Source organism: Danio rerio, chromosome 8 (genome assembly GCF_052040795.2).
Source record: "Danio rerio strain M-AB ecotype USA chromosome 8, GRCz13ab, whole genome shotgun sequence".
NCBI lineage: Eukaryota > Metazoa > Chordata > Actinopteri > Cypriniformes > Danionidae > Danio > Danio rerio.
The window spans coordinates 58,938,551-58,956,811 of NC_141028.1; the positions used below are offsets into that span (position 1 = coordinate 58,938,551).

The 18,261-nt window shown below is 39.4% G+C and overlaps 1 protein-coding gene across 25 annotated transcripts in view; it reads right to left on the minus strand.

The window, feature by feature from the left end:
• Positions 1 to 18,261, minus strand: part of fgfr1a (fibroblast growth factor receptor 1a) — a 90,330-nt gene that overhangs the window by 31,294 nt on the left and 40,775 nt on the right. For all 25 annotated transcript variants that reach the window (XR_015496827.1, XR_015496826.1, XR_015496825.1 and 22 more), the window contains 2 exon segments: positions 17,982 to 18,154; positions 7,118 to 7,241 (listed from right to left, as the gene is read on the minus strand). Coding sequence is in view for 4 of the 25 variants with exons in the window: in XM_087262743.1 (XP_087118869.1) it covers positions 7,118 to 7,241; positions 17,982 to 18,154 (297 nt within the window). In the remaining 21 variants the exon portion in view is untranslated.

The window sequence follows — 18,261 nt, forward strand, 5'->3', positions numbered from 1 at the left end:
AAAGCACAATATACGAGTTAAAACCAATCAAATTAGATCCAAGGAACACTCCACTTTTATTCAGAAAATAGGCTCCCCTAGGGGAGCATTTTTTGCTTTTAACCATGTTTTGAATCAATTTAGTCAATCTCTAGGACTTTTAGCTTAGTTAAGCATAAATGATTAACACTTGAACAACTGAGGCAGTCATTTTGCCCATTTTTTAAACATAGCAACTTAATAATTTTGTTGAAATAAAACCTGCATTTCTAGAATAGCTTGACGTTTCCAAAATATGTGTACATTATTTCACAAAAGAGATAGAAGTGTATTTCTACCATAGCGGTACAACAACTTTAACCATAAGGTTAAAACAAAACAAAACGTTTCATCCGGAGCTCCTTCACGAGACTCGACACTTGTAAACACTCGACGCTTGACGCAGAAGTATAAATCAACCTTAAGGAATCAAGACCCGGGAGTTTTTAAGCACTCGTGCACATCACATCAGCTGAGTGCGCAACACTAAAGCCCTCATCAGTGAGCGAGAATCGCCTGTGTCTCACCGCGCACCTAATCATCCTCTCATTCGGTATTCACCTGCTTTCTTTTGCTCACGCGAACACTTATCAGTCATGCTGCTTCTCGATTCTAAGGCCTCGTTTACACTAGTGCGTTTTAGTTTGAAAACGCGCAAGTTTTGCTACGGTTATGCCATCCGTCTACACTACGCCGGAGTTTTAGCGCAGAAAACGGAGCGTTTTGGAAACGCTGAAGAGGCCGTTTTCATTCTGAAACGCTGCTGCTCTGTCTCAGTGTGGATGAGGGAAAACGGAGACATCTGAAAACGGAGGCGGGGCTGCTGAGATTCGCTACCTGATTGGGGCTTTTGTGCCATTGCGTATCCCTCCCTTATTCGTCAAGCCTCTATCACATGACTATAATACATGGCTTTAACGCTACCGGAAGACAGCAGACCAGCCTTCACTGTAAACGACAACACAGAAATGGGAGCGTTGTTTGCAGTATTGTCTGTTTTAGGTGCCATTGTGCAGTTATTCATTTGTTACGTTTAGTAACAACTCAACCTTGTCGTCTGTCCACAAAAATACCTCTCTTGCTTTCTTTACCATCGCGCTCATTGTTCAACCGGCGTTTGTTGACTAACAATAACCAAATGTCGAGCGAGACACATGCTTCCTGTTTATACTAGGACGCGAATGCCCAGAGTGTGCGAATGGTCACGTGATATACGTTTTTGGTGGCGTAATGTGGACGGAGATATGTTCAGAAACGCTAGGTGAAACGCTAGTGTGGACGCGGATCGTTTTTGATCTAAAACGCCGTTTTAAAACTAAAACGCACTAGTGTAAACGGGGCCTAAGATTACATTTGCACGCATATTGTCAAATGATCATACTCTAACATTCAATTTTTTTAGTGAGGAGCCAGCACTGGCCATTTAAAAACTATTGTCAACCAGGCAAAGTGGCTGTCTAACCCAACACAGTTGAAATCTACCTGCATTTGTCGGGTTGGCCGGTGTTAATGTCAAGCCCTGGTCGTTATAAATAATAGTACAACGACAAGGCAAGCGTATCAACTATAAAAGCCTTTACAACTCGTGGCTGAGCGTACGCATTCAGCAGAGGCTTTCGCTGGGGACCTGATGAAAGTACATACAAGACTCAACTGGTGGTGCAAGTGTAGGGTTTGGTTCTGGGGACTATTATCAGGCATTGTATAACATCATCGTGCCTGCTGCAGCCATGGTACAGCAGCAAAGTTCCTTGATTAATATGTTGGAAGAGACCCTCAAGAGAAACCTCAAGAAATCAAATAGTAGATCAGTGTTACGACTAGAGGGATATTCAATAGATTTTTATCATCGACTACAAAAGCAGGAAGCAGCCACTTTACCGTGCACACTATACATTTATAATAATTGCTGTAATTTGGTGGAAATGAGTGGAAATGTTATTTTAAGCCACTGCCCGTCTCTCAGGACGTCTGACCAAAGGCCAGCCTAAAAAAAACTTTAAAAATAAAAGGAAAACCAACCTAAAGTACATTAAAATGTAGATTAGTTTTATGTATTTTTTGTGTTTTTAAGAGCAATATTGAGATAATACTGAACACTTAAAACTTTTTTTTTAAATTTATTTAGTTACGAATTGCATTATTTTGCCATTTTAGTAGATTGAAACTATATATTGTATTAGAAAAAGGTAACTCTTTAGTTTAAGCAACAACTCACACTGTTTACTACTGACTTACTATTAAAATATTAGCTGTTATTAGCACTTATAAATTATAAACCTATTTTACATCCCTAATCCTACCCAATGACTAAACCCAAATACTATCTTACTAACTGTTAAGGAGAAGCTAATTAGTAGTTTATTGCTGTAAAAGTCTTATTCAATTGTCTACATTAAAATCAAGTGTGAAGATAAATATATATATATATATATATATATATATATATATATATATATATATATATATATATATATACATAGAGAGAGCGAGAATTAAGTCTGTAAAAGGACAGAAAAGGCACTGACAGTTTATTATTAAGTTTTTTAAATACTTGTTGGAGCCGCTTTTGCTTTCAGAACTGCCTTAATCCTTCGTGGCAGAGATTCAACAAGGTATTGGAAATATTCCTCAGAAATTTTGGTCCACATTGAGATGATAGCATTAAGCAGGTGCTGCAGATTTATCAGCTGCACATCCATGATGCGAAATCACCCACTCCACCACATCCCAAAGGTGCTCTATTGGATTAAGCTCTGGTGACTGTGGAGGCCATTTGAGTGCAGTGAACTCATTGTCATGTTCAAGAAACCAGTCTGAGATGATTGGCGCTTTATGACATGGTGCGTTATCCTGCTGGAAGTAGCCATCAGATGATGTGTACACTGTGGTCATAAAGGGATGGACATGGTCAGCAGCAATACTCAGGCAGGCTGTGGCGTTGACACGCTGCTCAGTTGGTACTAATGAGCTAAGAAAATCTCCCCCACACCATTACACCAGCACCACCATCCTGAACCGTTGATACAAGGCAGGATAGATCCATGCTTTCATGTTGTTGATGCCAAATTCTGACCCGACCATCCAAATGTGGCAGCAGAAATGGACTCATCAGACCAGGCAACGTTTCTCGGTTGTATCGAGTGCTTATTTGAGTAACTGTTGCCTTTCTTTCAGCTGGAACCAGTCTGGCCATTCTCCTCTGACCTCTGGCATCAACAAGGCATTTGCGCCCACAGAACTGCCGCTCACTAGATATTTTCTCTTTTTCAGACCATTCTCTGTAAACCCTAGAGATGGTTGTGCATGAAAATCCCAGTAGATCAGCAGTTTCTGAAATACTCAGACCAGCTCGTCTGGCACCAACAACCACGTTCAGAGTCGCTTAAATCCCCTTTCTCCCCCATTCTGATGCTCAGTTTGAACTGCATCAGACCGTCTTGACCATGTTTACATGCCTAAATGCAGTGAGTTGCTGCCATGTGGCTGATTAGAAATTTGCGAGCAGTTGGACAAGTGTACCTAATAAAGTGGCCGGCTAGTGTATAACACACACACATCCTAAATTAAATTTTTTTTGTGATTTTGCCCATCAAACTTGAATTACTAAATACATATTTAAAATATATATATATGTATTTTTAAAGTGTAAACCATGTTAAAAGCTTCAGCTCCTAATCGCAACAACATTTGATATCATCATAAGCCTAGTACTAATACAGAGCATGGCATGAATGTGTGAGTGTCTAGTGTGTGTGACAAACTCAGACGCAGTCTTCTAATGAATGTGTATGCATGGTGCAAATGATGTCACAGCGGGCTCCATCAACATGGGTGTAACACTGATTTATGTGCAACTTAATGAAGGCATCAATCAAGCCCATGTCAGCCAATCAGTGTTGGAGTTACTTTATTCCAAATACTCTGATCTCATCTTGAGCCACTAACCGCGTCTCTAACTCATCCACTTCATCGCGTAAACACTTTATTTTTGCAATGGATCATTTAAAATGCATGATCAACAGAGTGCACGTGACGTCCTTGCCAAACACGCACACACACAGAGACGCACACAATGTGTAAATCCACCCGTTACTTCGCTTCATTTGAGGGAAGTGATGGTAAGCATTAGCGGTGCTGTGCCAAAGCATTAGCCGCTTAGTGTACAGCAGCCATTTGCATCTAATTGAGTCGGGTAAACATTGCAGCGGTCCCATGACCGACCCTTGGGGAATCATTTTCCTGTGCTAGCTAAATAACGTGAATCGATTTAATCAAGGGTTTTGTAATAAATCACTGCGACTGACTTGGTGGGGGAGGAGGGGGACCAACACAGAATTGTCCACAAGCATGGAAAGTTTGACTTAAAAAATGGTTAACATGAAGCGTGCCTGCTTCGCCAATTCAATCATTCATTCATTTCAGTTCCCTATTTATCAGGGGTCACCACAGTGGAATGAACCACTAGCTATTCTAGCCCGTTTCACACAACACATGCCTTTCCAGCTGCAACCCAGTACTGGGAAACACCCATACACTCTCCCTATTTATCAGGGGTCACTACAGTGGAATGAACCACTAGCTATTCTAGCCCGTTTCACACAACAGATGCCTTTCCAGCTGCAACCCAGTACTGGGAAACACCCATACACTCTCCCTATTTATCAGGGGTCACCACAGTGGAATAAACCGCCAGCTATTCTAGCCCGTTTCACACAACAGATGCCTTTCCAGCTGCAACCCAGTACTGGGAAACACCCATACCCTCTCCCTATTTATCAGGGGTCACCACAGTGGAATGAACCGCCAGCTATTCTAGCCCGTTTCACACAACAGATGCCTTTCCAGCTGCAACCCAGTACTGGGAAACACCCATACCCTCTCCCTATTTATCAGGGGTCACCACAGTGGAATGAACCGCCAGCTATTCTAGCCCGTTTTACACAACAGATGCCTTTCCAGCTGCAACCCAGTACTGGGAAACACCCATACACTCTCCCTATTTATCAGGGGTCACCACAGTGGAATGAACCGCCAGCTATTCTAGCCCGTTTCACACAACAGATGCCTTTCCAGCTGCAACCCAGTACTGGGAAACACCCATACACTCTCACATTCACACACACAGACACTCATACACTGCGCCCAATTTAGTTTCTTCAATTCACCTATGGCGCATGTTTTTGGACAGTGGGGGAAACCGGAGCACCCGGAGGAAACCCACAACAACACTGGGAGAACATGCAAACTCCACACAGAAATGCCAACTGAGCCTAATTTACATCTAATTTACCTTAATAAGACGCAATTTAAAGGTTCATCGTTTTGTTTTAGTCGTCTCGAAATGTACATTTCAGAAAACAGGTATTACTTTCTGCAACTCTCACATGATCACACACTGAAACGAAGCAGGACTGCACCAGGTCAGTACCTGGATAGCAGACCACATGGGAAAGCTAGGTTGTTGGAGTTAGAGAGGCCAACAGGGGGAGCTCAACTTGTGGTTTGTGTGGGTCCTAATGCCCCAGTATAGTGAAGGGGACTCTATTGGCAAGTTTCCACTGTCAAAAAGTACCAAAAAGCGAACCATACCCAGGGCCGGCACGTCCATAGAGGCGACCTAGGCGGCCGCCTAGGGCGGCAGTATAGAGAGGGCGGCGTCTGCGACACCTCTCTTACCACCTGCATCATCAGTTATGTCCGCGACACCTCCCTCACCACCCGCGTCCTCAGATATATTCGCGCATAGACGATAGAATAGAGGGCGCCGTCAGCGTCACCTCCATTAGCACCCGCGCGTCCTCAGTTATATCTGCGCATAAGGCGGCAGAATAAAGAGCGCAGTGTCCGCGACACCTCCCTCCCTCCCTCACTCACTCAGCACCCGCGCGTCCTCAGTTATATCCACACATAGGGCGGCAGAATAAAGAGCACAGTGTCCGCGACACCTCCCTCCCTCAGCACTCGCGCATCCTCAGTTATATCCACGCATAGGGCGGCAGAATAGAGGGCAGTGTCCGCCAGTCCGCGACACCTCCCTCCCTCCCTCAGCACCCGCGCGTCCTCAATTATATCGGCGCATAGAGCGCCGGAAAAGAGGTCCGCGACATCTCACTTCATTTTCATAACCGGTCACTTTCGTTTTCACATTGGAGTTGAGGGCGGCATGATCGTCCTCTGCCTAGAGCGGCAGTTCAGCGTGCTCTGGCCCTGACCATACCGCACCACTTCTTTTTGGGTACCCTTATGAAAATAGTACAAAAAGGCGGAGCTAGACGTGCAGCTGAACACGACTGGTTTACAGAGAAACATCACTAGCGTGTACACAAGGAGTAATAAGGAGCAAGGAGAATAAAAACAAAGAAAGCGTCTTTTTTAAATACACAGCCGAGACATTACATCGTTATATATATACATAACAAAATAAGTCATGGTCGACCAGAGCTCAAACAAACCTTGTCGTGGAGCCCCAAAGCCAAGAAGAACAAAATCTGCCATGTCCTGTTTTGGTTTTAAGAGGTCGTCTAAAAGCGCGAGCGGTTTCACTTTCTCCAGAGAGCTCGAGTAAACTCGCAGTGCATCTATATTTTAATTAACGAACTTCTAGAGCTGACGATAATAACGTGCGGTTGATTGTTGAAGTGCTTCTTCCTACAAAGTTAGGAAAGCATTCCAATGCTTTTATTAAAACGTTAGATGTGTGCATTATTAAAGTGACGACCTCTGTTATGTAATGTAATCAAATAAAAAAAATCTAAATGAGAGATTCATTCACTGCTCTTTAAACAGAATGTGTAAGTTATTTCTTTATAATAGATATTAATTTTAATAAGCTGAACTGTTTGCTAATTTATTTGCTGCTAATTTATACTGTTTTTTCTTTTGTTAATTATAATAAAACATATTACTGACCGTTTAACTGTTTATTTACAATGAAACAGCTCCAGACTAATTTAGTAATGAATTTTTTTGGGGAAGGGGATGTCTTATGGTAGGCATTTCCCTTATTTTCCCATCCCAATGTTGACAGGTATGGCTTTGAGTGTCCAGAAAAGCGCTATATAAATGCAGAATTATTATTATTATTATTATTACTGACCGACTACGTCCAGCTGGTATGTGTGATTGATGCTGCCGTGTCTGTTTTCCACCAGGCAGGTGTAGTTTCCTCTGTCTGACGGCACCACTGACTCCATTATGATGGTCCACATGTGCTCTCGTACCTGTGAGGTGAAATAATAAGATGTAAAATAAGTAAACAAATCCTGCATGAGTCCAAGAATTAAAGTAGCACATATACCTTGAAAAGGTTTAAAAAGTGGATTTATTAATATTATAAATAATGTTCAATTTCTTACATCGTTTGGCTTTACACGGCCTTAGCGTGTCGTCAGAAGCCGTAACTATTGATTTGGACTCGCTTACATGTGTTTATTTTGAATCTAAAAAACCTGTCACCATTCACTGCCAATATACAAATCACCAAGAACAACAGATTGAGCTCGAAGACACAAAGTTGACTCGTGGGTGGGTAAATTAACAGGACATTTTCATTTTTAGGTGCATTGCCCCTTTAAGTTGGCATTTTGGTGGACTTCTATAGTCATACTCTGCTTTCAGAAACTGCTGAATGCATTTAGAGGGCTGTTCTGATCTGTCTTTTCAGATTGAAATGAAAGGCTGAGGAAGTTCAACAGAGCGAGTTGGCAGCAAATCCGCTTCAGGTCGGTTTAACATCAGTCAGGCACAAGATCAGAGTCATGGAGAACAGCTTGTTCCTCGGTGGAGAGCGGGAAACAGGCCACCATGTCCACCAAAACAGGCCTTTTCTCAAGCCAAGAGCTCTATGATCTGCCAGCATGCATCAAACTCCAGTCTATTCATAAAAAAGGTCTGCTAAAGCAGCACATGCCTCTTGTTGCAGAAGTGTTTCTAACACAGTACATATTTCCCAAGTGCTGTATATACGGAACCTCCCTTTTTTATTTTCTTCTAGATGAAGTCTTATTTCTTGTAGTTTTAAGTCATATTTCCCTTTAAATCCTTAATTTGTCTTTTCTACAGAACTATGGAACGAGAACAAAGACTCTCGAATACACAAGACGTGCCACTCGTATAGTTTTTAATTGAGAATAGTGTAAAAGTCAATATAGTGAATGGAGCCCCGCCTTCTAGGACAGGAGCCAATCGGTGATCGCTATAGACTGACGATGCGCCGGGAGCAGATTTTGTTTGATTCGAACGTTTAGAAATGAAACTAAAGAGTCAGTTGTTTAATTTTATTGCAGACACCTAATATGAAATTGAATAGTATGCTTAGCAAGACATTTTAGAGAATTTGATGTTTCCTTGTTCAAACGGAATGCCCGAGCACATAGACATATACACTAGATAACGCATACAGATAATGCAGAGCACAATTCACATTTACAAAATCCTATTCGGAAATTCAAAACGCAATTTGTGAATTCACAAGTAAAAGTCTTTAATATGTATATTATAGAATAAAATTATATTCATAAAGTAAAATAGTGTTATGAATTTGTGAAATAAATTTGTGCATTTACGAATTGTGTTTTGAATTAACAAATTGAATTTGCAGATTTACGCATTTACGAACTGGATTTTGAATTTACAAATTAAATTTGCAGATTTACGAATTGTATTTACGCATATATGTATTGTGTTTTAAATATACGAATTGCATTTGGGCATTTACGAATTGTGTTTTGAATTTACGAACTGACTTTGCAGATTTACAAATTGGATTTGCGCATTTACGAATTATGTTTTGAATATACGAATTGGATTTGTGCATTTATGAATTGTTTTGAATTTACGAATTGATTTTGCAGATTTACAAATTGGATTTGTGCGTTTACAAATTGTTTTTTGAATTTACGAATTGAATTAGCAGATTTACGAATTGCATTTGCGCATTTACGAATTGTGTTTTGAATATACAAATTGGATTTGCAGATTTACAAATTTGATTTGCGCATTTACGAATTGTGTTTTGAACTCACGAATTGAATTTGCTGATTTACGAATTGGATTTGCGCATTTACGAATTGTGTTTTGAATATAAAAATTTAATTTGCAGATTTACAAATTGGATTTGCGCATTTACGAATTGTGTTTTGAATATACAAATTGAATTTGTAGATTTACAAATTTGATTTGCGGATTTCCGAATTGTGTTTTGAATATACGAATTGGATTTGCGCATTTCCGAATTGGATTTGTGCATTTAGGAATTGTGTTTTAAATTTACAAATTGAATTCGCAGATTTACGAATTGGATTTTTGCATTTACGAATTGGGTTTTGAATATACGAATTCAATTTTCAATTTACATATTTACGAATTGGATTTGCGCATTCACGAATTGTGTTTTAAATTACAAATTGGATTTTAAATTTACAAATTGCGTCTTCAATTTACGAATTCAATTTTTTAAAATGCAAATTGTGAATTGTAAATGCACTACATTTGGGACTAATCTGGGCCCATATAATATCACCACAATATTGGTACAGTATTCACAGGACAGAAGATAATACATTTCCATGCACACAAATACACACTCTTAATCGGTAATGCCCGTGCGGTCAACTTATCCATCAATATAGAAAAGTGATGTAAAATTATAACATTCGTCAATTAAGAAAATATTTGCATACTGACCACCAGGAAAACTCATGTGTATATATACCTATGGCTGCTAATGGCCAGTTCTCCACTACACTTAGGTCCCACACTCATTTTTTAAAAAAGCGCCACCCTGTACTAAAATGGCGGCTCTATAGACCATTTCAATGTGGTCATGTCATTGGCCCATAAACATTTCCTGCTTGTTATCAAACTATTTCATACGTACAACAAGAGGCAATTCGATCATAACTTAATGCAAAGACAGATAACATAACACATTCAATATGTGGCTCTTATGGATTGTCGGAAGCTATAGAAATTAAAAAAGTCAAACAGGAAATACATTGGGATAACTGTTTTTGTTTACATCCCTCAAACTGCTCTACTGTCTAAATATCTAGGACCTGAGCATACTGCCCGAGAGGCATTTTAAAGATGGCCGCTGAGTTACTTGCCTTAAAGGGATTTTGTCGAGAGTGACAAGGCAAGTAAATGAAAACAGGATTTTCAACTTTTTGAGGTAAATGAAACCTATAAAAGTCCAGCAGAAAGAGCCTGCGGTAACCTCACGGCTTTGTTACTGTGGCTTGATCATATGAACAAAATGAATAAGAGGTTATGGCTTCTCGGCCTACAGAACCCCAGATGTGAGCACACATACACACGCACAGTCTGCCTGACTTCCTCTTCACAAACGCTTAATGTAAATGAACAATCGTGCCAGACTCGTTAAACAAAAGAAACCACGAGAGACTGGGAGAAGTGCTTTGGGGGAGCTAAAACTTACTCAAAAAATCTGCTGGGGTCCCGACGGAAGCCCTTCACACTCACTGGAGCTCGAAGACACGTTTGGATGCATTAACGCACGCCTTGCTATCGCTAAGATATGCTATCCAGTCTGTGTGTACGCTAAAACAATAAACACAACAAGTTCCAAAAAGGAAGTTTGTATGTCGGTGCGCATGTTACTCTGCGTGCATGTATGCATGTGTGTGTGTATGCAGTGCAGTGGCCTCAAACACACTCCAGATGGTAAAGTGTGTATGCGGTGAGGAGAGGAAGAGGACTAATGTCTCCCAGCTGGAGCACACCTTGATGAGAAACACAGGTCCACAATGACAGCAGCGGGAGAAGATCATTTTAATGCCATGCAGCAGAAAGAACAACAAAATATGATTGAGAAATGTTTTTTCATGAATTTACGAATTGGATTTGCGCATTTACGAATTGTGTTTGAATTTACGAATTGGATTTGCGAATTTACTAATTGTGTATTGAATTTAAGAATTGGATCTTGAATTTACAAATTGAATTTGCAGATAAACGAATCGGATTTGCGGATTTACAAATTGTGTTTTGTATTTACGAATTAGATTTGCGCATTTACGAATAGTGTTTTAAACTTATGAATTGGATTTCGAATTTACAAATTGAATTTGCAGATTTACGAATTGGATTTGCGCAGACGAATTGTATTTTGAATATACGAATTGGATTTGTGCATTTAGGAATTGTGTTTTGAATTTACAAATTGAATTCGCAGATTTACGAATTGGATTTTCGCATTTACGAATTGGGTTTTGAATATACGAATTGAATTTTGAATTTACATATTTACGAATTGGATTTGCGCATTCACGAATTGTGTATTGAATTTACGAATTGGATTTTGAATTTACAAATTGAATTTGCAGATAAACGAATCGGATTTGCGCATTTACAAATTGTGTTTTGTATTTACGAATTAGATTTGCGCATTTACGAATAGTGTTTTAAATTTATGAAATGGATTTTGAATTTACAAATTGAATTTGCAGATTTACGAATTGGATTTGCGCATAGACGAATTGTATTTTGAATTTACGAATTGAAATTTTAATTTACATATTTACGAATAGGATTTTTCTATTATAGGATAGAAAAATGTTTTATCTCAAAATTTTTATTTATGCGAAATATCTAAACGTTGTTTCTAGAAGCTTTTTATTTTATAAACTTAAAAAAAAAGTATGTATATACTCACCGGCCACTTTATTAGGTACACCTTACTAGTACTGCGTTGGACCCCATTTTGCCTTCAGAACTGCCTAAATAATTTGTGGCAGTGATTCAACAAGCTACTGGAAAAAAATCCTCAGAGATTTTGCTTCATAATGACATGATAGCATCATGCAGTTGCTGCAGATTTATCAGCTGCCCATCCATGATGGGAATCTCCCGTTCCACCACATCCCAAAGCTGCTCTATTGGATTGAGCTCTGGTGACTGTGGAGGCCATTTGAGTGGAGTGAACTCATTGCCATGTTCAAGAAACCAGTCTGAGATGATTCACGCTTTATGACATGGTGCGTTATCCTGCTGGAAGTAGCCATCAGAGGATGGAGACACTGTGGTCATTAAGGGATGGACATGGTCAGCAACAATACTCAGGTAGGCTGTGGCTACGATGCTCAATTGGTACTAATGAGCCCAAAGTGTGTCAAGTAAATATCCACCAAACCCTTACACCAACACCAGCCTGAACTGTTGATACAAGGCAGGATGGATCCATGCTTTCATGTTGTTGATGCCAAATTCTGACCCGACCATACAAATGTCGAGGTAAGTCACTTAAATCCCATTTCTTCCCCATTCTGATGCTTGGTTTTAACTGCAGCAGATCGTCTTGACCATGTCTACATGCCTAAATGCATTGAGTTGCCGCCATGTGATTGGCTGATAGGAAATGTGAGTTAACGAGCAGTTGGACAGGTGTACCTAATAAAGTGGCCGGTGAGTGTATAATAATATTGAAAGCATCAATAAGTAGTCTATATACAGAACTAGGATGTCAAACAGAAACACAAGCGAAAATATAAAGTGATGAACTGCTACTGAACACATTTTATGCGCTCCATGTATATGACGTACAGCTGAAAACGAATTTGTTAGCCCGTTTAACAGAAAGATTTTTTTTTCTATTAACTAATTTCTTACGTCATTTCTTGCTCATTTCATAGTTTCTTTCTGCAGTTGTCGGACAAATCTAACCTTCTTTAGTGGAATAATTGGGTTATCATGCAAAAAATTACTCAGCTTCTCTGAATTTATACCTAATATTGTCAGAAAGTTCTGAATCAATTGTTGTTTCTTAAACATATACGACTGTATTGATTAATGTGACCTCCTTTAGTTGAAGAATAGATTTATCCTGCAAAATATATTTGAATAACAAACCAAAATACTGTTCCTCCGCCTCTATTAAAGTAGATTAAAGTAGAACTATATAGACTGACATTATATACATTGATAGATATGGACAGACTAATTAATATACTGTAGTTGTGTGTATTTAAATCAAGTATATTCATGCATTCATTTTCTTTTCGGCTTTATTAATCTGGGGCCGCCACTGCAGAATGAACCACCAACTTATATCAAGCATGTTTTATGCAGCTGATGCCCTTCCAGCTGCAACCCATCCATGGGAAACACCCATACACTCTCATTTACACACACACACTCACTACGGACAATTTAGCTTACCTAATTCCCCTATAGCGAATGTGTTCAGACTTTTGGGGACACCCGGAGGAAACCCACGCCAACACGGGGAGAACATGCAAACTCCACACAGAAATGCCAACTGAGCTAGACGAGGCTCGAACCAGCGATCTTCTTGCTATAAGGCTACCCACTGTGCCGCCCTAAATCAAGTATAAGTAACTGTAATTGAATGACCTGAAAATTATAAAGTAATCCCCCTGTATGTAATCAGCGAAAAAATAATTACAAATTACAGTAATTATCTAATTTCACCCATCCCTGTATGCACAAGTAGTGCGGTTTTGAAATTAGCATGAAGGACATTTAGTCCCGGACCCTGTCCTGCAACAGTAAAGGTGTCTGGTAGACAGATTCGTCGTGCAGGAGGTGCCCTTTTAACCTCCAAACCACAGAAGCTCACCAGCAAAAAGAAGTTCAGCTTCAAGATGTTTACCGCAAGCTTATTGGTTTAACATGTGTCCACTAAATGTCCTTTAGGCTACTTTCACAACGCTACTTGCTACAAGCATACATGCTTTCAGGGATGGGTGAAATGAGGTATTTACAGTAATTAGTAATTACAGTAATTAAATAATTATTAGTTCGCTGAATAGGTAAAGTAAGGGATTACTTTGAATTTTTTAATTGCAGTTACTTATACTTGATTTAAATACTGTAAATACACACAACCATTTAAATAAGTCTGTCTATATAGGCTATCTAGTATATAGTTATATCTATCAATCTATATAAAGTCAGTCTATATAGTTGTACTTTAATCGATTTAGAGAGGCGGAGGAACTGTATTTCTGTTTGTTATTCGAACATATTTTGCAGAATTAATCTATTCTTCAACTAAAGGAGGTCACATTAATCAATACACTCGCATACAAAGAATGGATTCAGAAATTTGTTTACGAGGAGCAGAGTAAGGTTTTGCATGATAACCCAATTATTCCACTAAAGAAGGTTAGATTTGTCCGACAACTGCAGAAACTATGAAATGAGCAAGAAGTGAACTCCTACATTTGGAATGTATGAAATAATGTTGCGTTTAATTTGAAATGTTTTGATAGATTTCGTTTTTTAAAAAATGTAAAGGCCAGTGGACACCGAGATTTTTTTTTGCTTGCGTTTTCCGTCGACGTTTAACGCCTCGCGACGTCAATGTGCACACCAACGCGCAAAACGCCAGGCGCAAAAGCGTCATTTAAAAAAAAACGCCTCATGCTCGTTTTTTTGTTTTGCACTTGGAGGCGCTCAAGCGCAAAACTGTCAACGCGAGTGCACATTGAAGACGACGCCCAGAGGCGATATGAACGTGGAGCTGCTTATTACTCTGTGAACAATAATCATTTCTTTACAATAATTGCTAGAGCTGCTGCTTGAATAATCCATGCTTGTTCAAGTCACCAGTAACTTTATCAACAATCATATGAACTTCCTCTCCTCCTCTTCTTCTGTGTTATAAGCGTGTCTCAGAAGGTTAAAGTTATGTAGCGCCATCTAACGTCAAAAGAGTGATTTTGCACACTCTTCAGCTTGACGCCAGTGAAAAGTGCTTAGGTTTGAATGCGGAAAAACGTCTCGTAAAACGCTGACGATAAACGCAAACGAAAAGCGTCCCGGTGTGAAGGAGCCTTAAGTGTTAATTTAAAAAAAAAAAGATAATATTTGACTCAAATTTAAAGATTTAAAAGTGTTTCATTTCTATTTCCTACACATAAGGATTCATAGGGATTTTGTACCTAATTTAGTCGTAGATTAAGTACTGAGTCAAGTAATTAAATTACTAATTGATTAATGGGCTATATGCACAGCTAGTGTTTTTCAGCCAGTGATAAACTTCAGGCGAAAGCTCAATGTGACTATTTTCAATTTCATAGGGTTCCTTTTACAGCATCGATGCTGTAAGGTAATTCAAATATAATCAATTAAATAGATTTAAGCATGCATTTGGTTGCTAAAGCTCAAAAAGAGATGAAAGATCATTTATCATTTAGCAGAAGGTTAGCGTAGAAATTCCATTGAATATACTGGGGTAAGTCGGCGCAATAGCATAGTGGTTAGTGCTAGGGTTGTAACGGTATGAATTTTTTACGGTATGATAATCGTCTAAAACAATACCACGGTTTGACGGTTTCGCGGTATACGGTATGTTACAAATGTTACAAAATAATAGAACAGTGAAGCAAATTTGACTTTTTCCAAATAATATATTTTCAGTTACTATAAACAACACCGCTTACAATGAACAAATAAAAAAAATAAGAAAATAATAAATAATGTGTCAAAGTCCAAATAAACATGGTGCAAATCCTCAGTAAAAAAATAGATATAAATATTTACTATACTATAAATAGTTTCATAACGAAACTAGATTCAATATGGAACATCCTTAGGTTTTATGTGCCAGCATGGATATGGTTGTCTGTGGATATGGATTTGGATATGGATGTCTGCAATGCAGACAAACAGCCGCACCTTCATTTGTGTCTTTTGAAAACAGCAAGAGCAGCAGTTCGTCTTTGCTGTGTCACTGTTTTGTCATGTTTCTGTGCTGCTGTGCATGCAAAAGTACTTAGTATGAGAATTATTTCATGCAAAACTTTTTTTTGCATTTTATTTAGCCGCGCATAAATGTATGCCTATCTCTCATTCCGTGTTGTTCAAAAAGCTCATGTTGGTCCACAAACAAAAGCGAAACCTATGCTTATTGGTTGTGATATAGCGAGTTTGAACCAATCTGGGCATGGAGGAGGGACAATGCATCAATGTATCATGTCTGGTTTGTCCGGAGACACAGTGACGAGCGTTTCTTTGTCAAATCAGCGTTGTCAAATTTTGATGACGTAACCGCACTGATTCCGGAGCCTCTGAAAGTCCGCGAATGTTATGTGATACAGCACTGGAAAGCTGAGACTCTTCTTTATGCCAATCTTTGAATTGTATGAATCGGATCAGCGGATCAAAAGTTATTAAACATTTAAGAGCAATACTTATTTTTAGCCGCGGGCGGCTGTCTCGGTCTTTAAGGGTTAAAACCGTTGATGTGCAATTGTTCATGGTATGATAATCGTGCACGTTCAAATCGTGGTAGACCGTCATACCGGTATATTGTTACAACCCTAGTTAGTGCACTGACTTATGGCGCAGTAGCACGTCAGGGCGTCCCGAGTTCGAATCCAGGCTCGAGGCCATTTCCCTACCCCACCCCCTCTCTCTCTCTCTTCAAATTTGCTTCCTGTCTCAATACTGTCTTATCTGATAAAAGCAAAAAGGTGAAAAATAAATCTTAAAAAAATTTAAATACTGGGGTAAAATTAATTTCCATATTTCAAAGACATGGCGTGGAAAAATATAATTGAATGCAGTGCTGCTTGTTTGGTCTGATAATCACTTTATATCGTATCTCAGCCAGGCAGTGAAGATCGCTGATTTTTAAAGAAAGCAGATCTTAAACGCGGTGATTTTGTGTGGAATGACAATTAACTGGAAGCCCTGGGGCTGGCTGACGGAAATTAAACGTCTGTGTGCATATACCCCATTCAGTTACTTTAAAGACAAAGTAATTAGAAAAGTACTTTTAAGCACAATTATTTTGAAGTAACTAGTAATTAACTACTTTTTCAAGTATCTAAACCAACACTGCTTGCATTGAAGGCAGATATATTGTAACTGGATTTTTGATTTAACTTTGAATTTTTATATCGATTGAACTTCCATACAAGCTAAGGGTGTCACGTTTTCAATTTTTAATCGAAATCGATCGAAATTTATGCTCAACTTCGATTATCGAATCAAAAAATAGAATTATCGGTGCTGCCACACCCCCATGTCACGTCAGCTTGGCTTGCGAAGCGGGATAAAAACATGCTTGTTGAAGTGCTTGTTAAACTTAGCTTAAATGCTCTCCTCTTTCAATGAAGTCGCCGGTGTGGAAGCATTTTGGATTTTCAGTGAGTTATGTTGACAACGTTCGTATTGTTAACAAAAAAAACACAGTTTGCAAGCTCTGCTATGTACGTATTCCGGTTGGGATGATAGACGATGGGCGCATCGCGATCCTCCGCCCCGCACCCGTTGCAAATCCGCTCGCGAAAAATACACACTCAGGCTGTGTTTACAGTAATATGTCTTTGTTTTTAAATGGCATTTTAGAACGACGACGATCCACATCCACACTGGCGTGTAGCATTTCTGAGCAGCCCTCCTTCCTCACTACCACTGAAAACGCACATCACGTGACCACACACACTCATTCACACACAGACACAGACGCACACACAATGTCATGCGCTCGAGACAGCGGGTCAAGGCAGTCAGCGGGTCAGTAGACTGCTTCCATTATTTACTTTCACACTAGTACTTAGTCATTTTAGCGAACACCTCAGATACTGTTGGCTGGTTCCTGTTGGTTGTGCGTCTTTTTTACCGACGCCATTATAACGACACAGATCACTGCCTATTCACGAGTACCGCAGAAAAAGTGATTGACAGGTGGTAATTATGTGTGTATCTTGCCTTTATTCATTTACTGTATGATTTGTTTATGTGTAAAACAAAGACCATGCAGGTCAGGTAGTTTAAACGGTAGGCTAGAAATAATTAATTTGTTATTAATTAATTAATTATTCATAATCGAAAATCAAATCGTGACTTTAGAATCGAAAATGTGATCGAATCGAGGATTTGGAGGATCGTGACACCCTTAATACAAGCGTTCCAGAACATGAACATTTTTCTAAAGTTCGCTGACTAAATTGGATGGACAGTCTGCTCACCTTGAAGCCTCCTATTCGCTGGTCTCTCTTAAACTCTTTGCCGTTTTTAAGCCACTTGAGCGTCGGTGTAGGATTTCCATTGGCCTGGCAACGAAACTTCACGGTTTTACTGGCAGGAACCGCATGTAGCTTCTTCTCCATCTTATCGGGTTGAGCCCAGACGGGTGCCATCGCTGAGGGACAAATAGAAAGAAGATGAAGAAAAGGAAAACGAATCCACAATATCAACTATATCAGGGATGTAAGATAGTGAAGTTCAAACATTTCAAACATCGCTCTT